Raw genomic sequence first — 12657 nt, forward strand, 5'->3', positions numbered from 1 at the left:
ATAGTGTATGTATCAAATAAAAGTTGCATTGATATATGGTTATCGGATTGAATACCCAATTTGAAAATCTGGCAAACAAGTATGATGATAGGTTTTATTTTGAATGACAATCCAATAAGCTTCTATACTTCATATTTACTCGTTTGTTTCTCGTTTTTTTTTTCTTTTTTAAAAATCAAATTAAACATTGTTGTTCGAGGAAACATAAACTTACAAATGTTTACTAATTGCTATACAATTTGAGTATAAAGTATAAGTATTACAGTAATAATAAATGTAGGGTGATGTCATGTGATAATGTTAATCACTTGTTCACTTCAGCTTAATTTTAGTTCAATTTAGTTCAGTTCAGTTCAGTTCCAATCAGTTCAGTTCACTTCAGCTTCAATCAGTGCAGTTCAATTCAGCTCTTAATTAATTTCCTTCTCTCAAAAAATATTTAGTTCAGTTCAGTTCAGCTCCAATCAGTTCAGTTCAATTTAGTTTAGCTCCAATCAATTCAGTTCAGCTCAGTTCAGTAAATGAGAACAAGTCCTAATTTTTTTATTAAGCTCTAACTTTATTTTCGAATTTACCTAGATGTCATATCATACATTCAATAGTTAATTCAAAAATTCGAGTATCCAAAATTATCGATTTAGTTCCTCATGTATATCATTTTTAGTGTTATATACTCGTATTGATTATCCCATACACAAATTAGGAGATCCAACTCAGTTTTACCCCTAATAGCGGGCAGTGGCATAGGATCAAAAGGCTTATTGAAGATTTGAAGGTGGTCTAGACTAGAATAATATGGAATCTTGAAAGAACTTGTTTAGTTGCTTGTCAAAATGAACTTTCCTTGAAAAAAGTCAAAGTAGAAACCGTGTAATTTCCACGTTAACATACATGGAAAACTTGTAAGATTCATTAGTCACTAATTAGCGAAATTGCGTCCTAAAATAATCATCGGACGTAATAATTTTTTAATCCTTTTCCTTAAATACCCTTACTAATTCCTACTTTCATGCCAAAATATCTTGTAACATTTTCACCAAAAAAAATTAGTATCTTGTAACATTTGGGATTTGTAACCTAATATTTTATCAAAATCATTTTCAACAAAAAAAATTAAAAAAAATAAAAAATCATGGGAAGGTATGTTTTATCAATGTTATAATAATTTGTAGCCTCACTGATCATCAATCTATATATTTTTAAAATAATATTTAATTGGCTTTATAGATGCGAAATGCTAAGTTTATTATCTATACTAATATATTAAAAGGCGACGTTGCCACATAATCCCTATTTTGTTGCGCCACATCAAACATAAGGATAAGGAGGTTTGAACCCTCAACCTCCTGTAACACATATGACTATTTAACCATCTAAGCCAGTATCAACTATGGTATTCATATGGAAAAAAATTTATATAATTGCAAACCACAAGTTTCAATTTAAAATAAATAAATAATAATAATAAAAAAAACTATATTCAAAGAATAACTCAATTTTGGTTTGACAATGACAATTGCAATTTTGAAAAACCTTTTAAAAAATTATCGATTGTACTTCTACAACAGTAGAACCCAGGACAACGCCCGGGGGCACTCACTAGTTTCCTTATTATTAGGTCATGCAGTCAATAGTAATATACTATTATACTGCAATATTTTCAATTAAATTGTTAATTAATTAGTGAGCTAAGGGAATTTTTGAGTTCGGAACTCATAATCAATCTGCCATCGTGTCAATTAAAAATTAGTCGACTTACTTAGCTCGAATCATAAACTTTGTGTCAAGTAAATGTTAATCGGATCAATTATTGCTCGAATCATAAATCAATCGTTACTCAGTTTAGTCGGATTAATAGCATGTCAATATATATAGAATTAGGTCTAAATTTGAATCATATTCTATTGGGTTGGGGCTTTCATGGTTGCATTAAGGTGCGTGACTAGCTGGGGTTTGGGGTGTAACTATTAAAGAACTATCTCAACCAAAAGATGAAGCTGATGGTTGAGATCCATGAATATGTTTGATACTCTATCACTTAAATTATTCAGGTTAATTTAAAATGGAATGATCTTGTTGGTCGAGATTGACTTGTTATAGAGTAAACCAATAAAAAAAAACTTGTTCTTTTGTTAATTTTTGTTGATTTTTTGTTGATTTTTTGTTTTTTTTTGTTTTTTTTTTGTTTTTTTTTTATATTTTATTTTTTAACATGCATTATTAAACGTACCATATCACTTGAACATTTAAATTGTGTTACAAATGGGTTTAGCCAAGATCGAGGATCATATTATGAAGGGAAAAGTCCAATATAAAATATTGCTATCCATCATTATTCTGATTGTGTGACCAATAATAATATCCGAAAGTGATGTTTTACTCCTAAACTAAGTCTATAGTATCCCAATCTAGTTCATGAAATGGGTATAGTCCACTTTTAATAGTAATTAAAGTTGGGTGTTTAATTATGTAAGATTAGTACTTCACAACAATGTATTAATTTATGGTCACCTAACTTTACATATCTATATTATTTTTTAAAAATTGTTACATTTTTTTTTTTGCTTATTCATTAAACTAAGCGTGTAATATAAAGTCTATGGTTAAATGAACTTAACTAGTTTAATTTTATGTTCATATGTTGGTAGGAAAACTTATGCCTTCAACAACCATTACAAGCGATATACAAATAATTTCCAAAAATTAATAAACTAATACTTCCATAATTATACAATTTGGTCGCAATTATAACTTTGTTAATGTACAAATAATTTTTATGCGGTTTATTAGGTTTGACTTCATGCACCATAGTTCCTAGGGTAGCCTTAGCCTTTAATTTAGTGATTTTTTCAACAAAAATATTAGCAAACGAAAAAGAGATAAATAATAACTAGAGATATTAAAAATGGTTAGTCCAAAAATCATGCGAGATGAAAGGCATACTTCCTTATTGTTATAAGTACGCAGTCATTTAAAGCAGCACACGTGTAAGCACGTGTCCAAGTATAATTTCCCCTAAGTTTACCGACGTGGATTACTGCACACACACACATGAAAAATACCCCGCCCACCTCTTCCCTAAAACCTTCTAGAACATCTCCTTAATATTACCGACACGTGTCCTTCTTTTAATACTAGTGACTCAACTCTATTCCCTGCTACTTATTTCCGTGAAGTAAAGATAAGGTCGGCCATCTCAATAAACCCTCGAATACATGATACGTGTCGTTCTCTAACCGGCTCACCATTTTTACCCTTTTGTGGGCCCTATTTTAAGAGGTAAGACAAGGACATTCCGTACTTATCTCTAAAAAAAAATGTTACACATAATTCCCCTTTTATTTTTGTATAAATATGGACCTCCCTCCTTCTATATCTCGAAAAATTGGCAGTTGAAATATTCAAATATTATTCTACTCCCAATTAAACAAAAGCAAAAAAAATTGTAGAATTAGTTAATTGCGAATTTGTGAGAAGATTTGATTTGATTTAATTTGATTGATAATAAAATGGGAGTTCAAGAGAAAGATCCTTTGGCTCAATTGAGTTTACCACCAGGATTTCGATTTTATCCTACTGATGAAGAACTCTTGGTTCAATATCTGTGTAGAAAAGTTGCTGGTCATCAATTTTCTCTTCAAATTATAGCCGAAATCGATCTTTATAAGTTCGATCCTTGGGTTTTACCTAGTAAGTCCTCTGCTTGGATCGGTCGATACAGAGTTTCCTTTGGTGTTACATTTTTTTAATTAAGTCGTCGAATTTTATTTATTAACGTGATAAACTGTGAATTTTGTATAGGTAAGGCGATGTTTGGAGAAAAAGAATGGTATTTCTTTAGTCCAAGAGACCGGAAATACCCGAACGGGTCACGACCCAATAGAGTAGCGGGTTCCGGGTATTGGAAGGCTACCGGAACCGATAAAATTATAACAACACAAGGGAGAAAGGTCGGAATTAAGAAGGCGCTCGTTTTTTATGTTGGTAAAGCGCCTAAGGGTACCAAGACAAATTGGATCATGCACGAGTATCGTCTTACCGAGAATACCCGTAAAACCGGCAGTTCAAAGGTTTGTTAGCGTGACTAAACCTGTTGTATACAATTTTATTTTTTAAACCGATTGATATCGGTTTTTTTATTAAAAAAAAAGTGTTGATTTATTTAGTTAACGCGTTTGATATTTTTGTTTGTTAATCAGCTGGACGACTGGGTGTTATGTCGTATCTACAAGAAAAATTCGAGTGCGGCAAAGCCTACAATGAGCAAGGAAACAAGCACAACAGGTGAAACATCTTCATCGTCATCATCACATCTTGATGACGTAATGGAATCATTACCGGAAATTGATGACCGTTCATTCGCTTTGCCACGTATGAACTCTTTGAAGAATAATAACAATGTTGCCCAACAACAACATCAGCAACAACAGCAACAGCAACAACAACAGCAGCAAAATGACAAGTTTAACCTTCAGCAACTCGGGTCGGGTAGTTTCGATTGGGCTGTACTAGCCGGGTTAACCGCGGCACCTGAATTCGCCTTTACCGGGTCAGCCCAACCTCAAGCGGGGCAAGTAAACAACATTAGTAATAATGGAAATGACTTGTTTATCCCTTCGTTACCACCTTTGTCACAAGTGGAGACTGCGTTAGGTTGTTAATTTTGGATTTATTTGCGGTAATTATTACACTAAATGATTAATTACTGCTGTCATTTCTGGAGATTAGACAACCATTTGTCATAGACTTATAGTATATGCGGTAAATGCAAAAGTGAATTATGGGAGTATTTTTTTGTTTCTCTTTTTTTAATGGGTTTTTGATAGTTAAGGGTTGCTAATTTGGGTTATGATGGGTTGCTTGGTTGTACAGTAGATTTTAAGGATTTGACTAAGTCAAAGCTTTACATTTTTCTCTAAAAAATAAAAATAAAATTTTAAAATAATCAACATACTTTTAAGTTGCATTACTCAAAAGTTCAAACAAAACAAGCTCTTACTTCATTACTTGACTACTCTGATTTAGAGTTAATGCCACGGTTAGTAGATACTCTCACATCTACGTTTTTCCTAACAAGGCTAATACAATATAAATCTCATAATGATGTGAAACACAATTTATTTAGTTTAATATTTTTAACTAACTTAATGAAAAAGATTGTATGATAATATAATTGCAGCAATTGACATTTCAAAGTTAAAAGTTAGTAAACTATGAATGTAGTTCTAAATTAATACGGAGTACTAAGTATACAATATAAACCTCATCAAATAAATCTTGTCAAATTTGTATTTTTATTTTTTTCATCATGTCAAAATTTTACAGCTTATACTAACTAATACATAATGACATATAATAATGGTCACCTTGTAAAATCAAATATTGTAATTAATTTGGGACAGAACTGTGGATAATTATATTGTAGGACTAATTTCAATGTATGCATACTTATTAAAAAATCGCAACTTTATAATTCTTGTTAGTGGATAGTTAATACTACGGTCGAATTAGCAAATAAACCCAAAAAAGTTGGGCAAGATATTTTGGGTAAGGTATTTACGTTGTACCCTCACTTTCTAAAAGTATATCTACCATACATTGCAACTAAAAAATATCTTAATGATTCCCTGATAACCATCACCTCTTCGTCGACAAAACATATAATTGTGAAATTAGCTTGTCATGCCACCTAGGATTGCAAAGCTAATCTACCTTGTAGCTAATTAATCCCACAATGGTTAAGCTAATTTTCAATAATTTTTTTTATTTATTTAATTTTTTTTAATTCCCACAATTTGCTAAGCTAATTAGCTTAGCTAAGCGAATAGCTTTGCCCAGCTAATTTGGTAATGCAATTCCAATGATTAAGCTAATTATTTATTAGTTTCATAAATTACAAGCTAGTCCTAATTTTACACTGTTGGAGTTGCTCTTAGATATTTCTTGTTTTCTATTATCTTATTTTGAGCCTTAAACATCAATTTCCTATGCTAGCTTAATGAATCCATTTCTTTGTACTCTATAATATTTAATAAGAACTGGGGTAAATTTGAATAAAATAAAAAAAATAATAATATCACAATTCATAGCTAATTAGCTATCCATTCAACACAAATTTTTTTTTTTTTGAGGGAATATGTTTGTAGGATTATATTAAATCAATTTTCGCCGAAGATTCAACACACTTTTGTACAATGTAAATTTTAGGGGAAGAAAAAGTGTATGAAATAAATATACAAAATTATGTGGGAAAAAATGGGTATGGTACAAGTGTAATAGTGGGAAAAAGTAGGATGAGGACACGTAAGGGCCGGGGAGAAAAATTGAAAGCATGGAAGAAAAAAGAAGTTGGCTTTTTGTTTAAGGAGAAACGTTTTTTTTCTTAAGTGGTTTCTTTCACTCTTTAACTTCTTTGAGCTGGTGATAGCACAACCTTTCCAAGTGTACCATCAAACCGATATTTGCCCTTTCTATTTTGATATTTTTATAAATGTGCTTTTATTTTTTCGGATTTTTAATATACGTACTTTTAATTGAATATAAACATTAATTATATTTTTTTTTTAGATTTTACTAATTTTTAAATACTTGATTATGTTACATATGTTTAATTAGAATAATATGTCGGTTTAATATTTGCAATGTTTGTATTATGCAAATTTTTTCTTGTAAAGATAGAAAAAATTGAAAAAGACAAAGCATTGTTAGGAAAAATAAAATTCAAAAGAAGATTTCAAATGCGTATACATATTTCTTCTAGTTATGTTTTTATTTTTTCGAGCTCTTGCTTCATTGAAATGAGAGCATTGAAATTATCACACATTTTTTCATGAACTTTGTTGATACGTAATTAGAGATATCAATAGTTAATGACATACATTGACAAACGACCACAGTCAGACACGACTATATAAAAAAGAAACAGAGAGTATACTCGATGTATTAGCTTAACTTCTAATACGAGTATATACGTATCCCATAAGGTGGTGTATGTTATTAATTATATTATTATATATAACAAGTTAAATGGAGGTCAAAAGTCCAAAGCCTGGACAGTTCTATGTTGATTGAGGATGGGAAGACGTTACTTTAATATAAAAATCAATGTATATACGTGGTAAGTGTAGATTATAAAGAGGTAGTATGATCCAAAATATGGGCGTCATTTTCTTTGTTTTGTTGTTTATATGATTGATATCTTTTTAATATTGTAATGCCACGTGTTGAGATATCAAACTAGGGATTGATTTTTACATGGGTTGGACGGTTCTTGTTTTTGTCGTTTTTTGTTGTCATGCGTACCTGATCCTGTACACTGTATCAGATCTTCCCTATTTTGCACTTGTTCGTGGAATTTTTGTGTTATATTATTGACTCCCAATTTTAGGAAATATAATGGAAATTGCTTTGCACTTTTGACGTTACTAATACTTCCGTTTTAGGTTTAATGCAACACTTTAAATTTGATAGATTTGTCCACAAATTCTGCAAATTGAATCTATAATTATCTATGTATGTACTGATGAAAATTATGAAAACTTGATACATTGAAAATATCATTAAAATAAGGAAAATGTAATACATAGCCTCAAAGTTACATATAAGTATTAAATTTACACTGAAAATCGTAAAAAGTTAAGAAATCATAAAAATATAAACATTAATTACACTAATTTACACTTTTTTTTTTATCATGAATTTCTAATTTTATACAATTTCCAAGAGTATATATATATATATATATATATATATATATATATATATATATATATATATATATATATATATATATATATATAACATTACCCTTAAAGTAAATACAAGTATTCAACATCTTATATACATCGCTTTCATGCATGTGTTATTCAAAGCTATGGTGAAAATGAGATAAAACATGTGATTAACGTAAAAGTCAAATGATGAATGCATTTAACCAGCATGAAACAAATCAAGAGAATACATGAATTATGTGTGGGTAGGTCGAGAAAACCTATAAGAAAAGTATAAGTTGCATGCATACCTTTCCGAATTGAAATGGGAAATTGATTTAGATTGTCTATCATGCAGTAATCCTTTGTTTTATTTAAGAAAATTCTTTATTTACTACAGATTGGAGTATAACAAGGTGGATCTAAGAAAACAGAAATTATATTTGTGGAATTTGAATTCACGACCGACTTTTTGGTAAAATATTATTTGATCAAACAACCCCTTAGAAATTGATTAGGAAACTAACAAATACTTTACACATTAAATAAATTTGTAGAGATTGATTCCACTTCGTTCTAAAGAGCCCATAGCTGGGTGAAATTCAATCCTACAACCTTGTAATAATGAAATGTAATTCATTACACTCAACCAAGACGTAATAATTGGTATTTGCTTTTAGTTTAATTTGATTGATCCTACAACCTTGTGATCGTACCTAAGGTTTCTTATTCAAAGCCTAGTACACATATAGTAACATGATCAATTTTACAACTTCAAAAGTGCAATATTCTATACTTTATGAAATGAAAAGAAATTTGTATTAATTTTTAAAATGAACTATCTTTAGTACCATAGTTGCATAACTTGCATTGCATGTAACTTTTAAAAGAGCTTTTTTTGTTGCTTATTTTCACTTTCCACAGCCAAAAGTTTTTGGAATCAAATCAACAAAACTTATCTACTTGACAAATATCTTGTTCATAAACAATATACTACTATTAATTCGGATTTTTCTTGATTTATCAAGAGCTAGAAGCGAGAGGGCCAGAGGTGATTAATCTGGTCCGGTTAAAATAGATGAGCCTAACCCGAACTCGTAATAATGTACTACTAGCTAAATGAACCGGAATTACTCATCTTTTTGACATAAGAATTCCTAATAGCTTTTAGGTTGGAGAATTTTCCTAATCAATCTCTCCCTAACTTTATCCATTTGAGCAGTTCCACACAAGTGACAATGCAACCTCAACCTCACAAAAAAAGTTCACAAAAATCACAATTTTTATTCGCCGCCTATCAATCTCTTGATTTGACTACGCAGGCACTCAAATAATATTCAGCCATGCATTGCATCTCTCGGAGGGTCCTTACTCACATGCTATCACAGGACTATCTTTACGCCCATTTATTTTTTGGACGGTCACGTTGAAATCATTTTTCCTATTTCAACCATCATTATTATTATGAAAATATTTAAATAAAATTCATTAGTAATATGGTTTTGTTTTGTTTTGTTTTTTTTGTTTTTTTTTTTTTTTTTTTGACAAGACGAACTAACAGCAAAGGATCTAGGCCCTAGTGAAGGCCGTAGCTGACAATCAAGGTTCATTTTCATGTGAAGGTACATGCAAAGTTAACATGCTCAAGGGACTGCACACAAAGGGTATAAGGAAGGTGGTTGCTGGTAGATAGGGGTGACAATTCGGATCAGCAGGTCAAGTTCGGGTCAGATTTCGGATTGTTCGGGTTTAGGTCGGGTACGGGTTTCTCTCAGTAACTTCGGGTCGGATTTGGGTCGGGTTATCGGATCGGGTTATGGATTGCCAGCCCTCCTGGTAGAGGATAATCAAGGTTCGGTAAAGGTAGCGACAAAGTTGATGTGGTGAAGGGACTATAATATTATACTGTACTCCGTATTAGAATCCTACCTTCATGTACATAGATTGACCTGTAATACTAGTTGAAATTTTACACGGTGAAAAATATATTTTGCAGGCATGGTTTAATTTTAGGTGATGGGTAATACTAGTAATGATCATCAACCTCAATTTTTGTTTAAACAACACTCCTACAAATTAATAGTTCTTTCGTTTTCTAATGTTTGTTACGTTTTTTAATGTTTACTGTTTGCACAAGCTAGCTAGATTAGAACTAAAGGATTGGAATCTACGAGTTGCTTTTTATGTGATAAGTGGCCTAAAAATGCTTAACGGATTAGTTCAAAACATAGAAGGTCTTAATCAAGAAAAGCCACATCACACATGTGAGGACTCACATTCAAGAGATTTATAGGGACATCTATAATTGGAATAGTTTGGTGGGTCAAAGTAACACCTGTAAGAAAAAACATTTGTGTGGTATAATGAAGAAGAGGTGTTAAGTGGACCAATAATATTCAAGATATCATAGCTTGAGTGTAGAAAACCTTATTATAAAAAAATAAAGTCTAAGTTCTATGTCTTATATATGTCAAAATCCTAGAATATTATGGATTTAAGCACGAAAGTAAAATGTGTAGGTGAAGTATTTATTCTTTGGTCAAATTATGAGTTAAACGAACCTCAATCTTTACTTTTTTTTTTTTTTTTTTTTGTTTTGGAACAAAATCAACTTGTTCTCATCCAATAGCTGTATTACTTAATTAAGATAAGAAATCTACAATCTTTTCTCTCTCCTCTAATCTTTTTCGCTCGTGTGCATTTGTACTATGATGTCACTTCAGACGTAAATACTTACGTACATTTTATTAACTTTTTGCATGTTCAACTATTGAGTTGTTGAGCAGGGTCAAGGGCGTGTGTGTCCACGTACTATTAGTACCATACATAAACTTAATTATATCCACGTACTCATATTATTAGCAAAGTACTATGTGATTGATTTAAAGCCTTATTAGGAAAGTAATATGTGATAGATTTGAAGCTCGGTCATCTCAATTAGCTAATCTAATAGAGATCGTCATTATAGCGTATATTGACCATGTAGTTCATTGATCGTAACTTAAGATGTTGTATGACGTACTCTTCTTTTTCTGACTTATCTCACACTGGTAATAGACATCTTTACGTTACATAATGGTAGATCTTGGACTAAAAAGAAAGACATACTAAGATTTGACTACCTAACCTCAATCTAATTTAATAATTGAATGTATAACAAATGTATTTTACCTATTTTTTTCTTGGATTACATAAAAGGTGGACTAGGGTTTCATTGTGTTAAAATTATATAGTGATTCTTCATTTTTATGTTAATTTTTACATTATCATGCCTCAACCTTTAAGCAAATCTTTTCTTAAGATAATCAATTAATCACTAAGAATGAACAATTAACAAGTTATATATAGTGGAGGAGTCTTGATTTTAAGGTAGCTAGGGGTTGAAAGCCAATAAAATATGTGAATCATAATAATAAAGTGCATGTATGATTAATGGAAAAATAAATTAATCTACAGAAAAAAATGTTCATGCTCAAAATCTATTATTTCATTATTAATGTTTAGAGGAAATTAAAACTCAAACACAAATTCAAAAAATTATTAGGTTATGAGAAAAGGAAATATTAAACCCAAAATCTATCACATCAAGAGTCTCCCACCATTCCTTATTAGTAACCCAAAATCCACATTGCCACAAAAGACCCATAAAAGTAACAGATCGAGGTTAACATTAAAAAAAAAAAGTATATGTAAACTATAAATAAAAATGGTACAGCTCAAGATTGATCAATGCAGAAATTGTATTATTTATTAATATAAACTAGCCTTTTGGCCCGTTCAATGCACGGATTCTTATCTAGGTTATTTCATATGTAGGTATGTTTTTCAATAGTTGAAACTTTTGATATGAAATACGAAGTAATTGTTTCATTGCTAAAACTTAAAAGGAAAAAAAGAATGAGGATAGAACTGTGGAAAAAGATAAAGGAATTTATTAGATACATATATATACATGAAGATTTTAGGATATGAAATGACATATTGGTTTAAGTTAACTTTTATATAATTCAATTCATATGTTTATGTGATGTATATTAATTGGTTCAACTTTATTTTATTATGATGGGAATGAAACACTTCATTTTCTTAATTGAATTTGCAAGTTATAGAATGTATAAAGACTTAAACAAAAAGATAAAAAGGGGTGACATGTGTCATATGTGGTAGTGAGTGACTTGTAATGACATGTGTCATACGAAAAATTATGGTTTGTGTTTTTAAATACTAAGTATAGATTACGGGGTATAAAAATAAAATGTATTCAACAAAATTAACCTTTAATGTTAAATTACTACACGTTATCATATAACGGTTGTATAATTAATAATTACTGTCAAACTTTATTTTTATTACCACATAATCAATACTTTTTACTCTGTAATTAACGAGTGGATAAAACATTACTTGTAATAAATAGGAGAAAAATCCGGCAACAAAATTGACATTTGACAGCCGTAATTCAACAAAAAAAGTCCAATTCAAGGATCAATCAACTGTACATCTATGACTTGAGATTAGAATGAAGAAGTACTATGAATTTTCTTTTCTGATTTTCTTATTTGCCCTCGTGCATCTTTATAAATTGTAATATAATAATAATATAACTTCGTTGTTTTCAAAAAATTTGGTCGGCTTTAGCTTACTGTAATTTCGGACACTTAATTATTAAGTTATTACAGTAATTACCAGCTTGCATTATTTTGTCACTATTTTAACAACTTGGACTGTTACACACACCTTTCACGTGCTTTTTACGAGTGTTGTACCTGTTATACATCATACTCTACATTTGTCACTTCAATTGATCATCACTTGATCTATTTCATACTTCTCTGTTTTCTTATAGTTGACACATTTCTATTATCACGCTAGCCAATACATATTTTTAACGATAAATAGCTCTAATTATCAACATTGTAAAATTATATAAAGTTGATATTAATGAAAT

The 12657-nt window shown here is 30.3% G+C and overlaps 1 protein-coding gene across 1 annotated transcript; it reads left to right on the plus strand.

Annotated features, from left to right (window-relative positions):
• The first annotated feature begins 3363 nt into the window (after positions 1 to 3363).
• LOC110723721 (NAC domain-containing protein 72-like) lies at positions 3364 to 4945 on the plus strand. Its single transcript, XM_021903087.1, has 3 exons — positions 3364 to 3690; positions 3802 to 4070; positions 4200 to 4945. Exons 1-3 carry the CDS (start codon positions 3510 to 3512, stop codon positions 4659 to 4661), a joined length of 912 nt encoding a protein of 303 aa, XP_021758779.1. The 5' UTR covers positions 3364 to 3509; the 3' UTR covers positions 4662 to 4945.
• The last annotated feature ends 7712 nt before the right edge of the window (positions 4946 to 12657 follow it).

Source organism: Chenopodium quinoa, unplaced genomic scaffold (assembly GCF_001683475.1).
Source record: "Chenopodium quinoa cultivar QQ74 unplaced genomic scaffold, ASM168347v1, whole genome shotgun sequence".
Classification (NCBI taxonomy): Eukaryota; Viridiplantae; Streptophyta; class Magnoliopsida; order Caryophyllales; family Amaranthaceae; genus Chenopodium; species Chenopodium quinoa.

Coding starts and splice junctions, on each gene's coding strand:
- LOC110723721 (XM_021903087.1), top strand. CDS start 3,510: ATGGGAGTTCAAGAGAAAGATCCTTTGGCTCAATTGAGTTTACCACCA. Junction 3,691..3,801: donor CGATCCTTGGGTTTTACCTA/GTAAGTCCTCTG, acceptor AATTTTGTATAG/GTAAGGCGATGTTTGGAGAA. Junction 4,071..4,199: donor GTAAAACCGGCAGTTCAAAG/GTTTGTTAGCGT, acceptor TTTGTTAATCAG/CTGGACGACTGGGTGTTATG.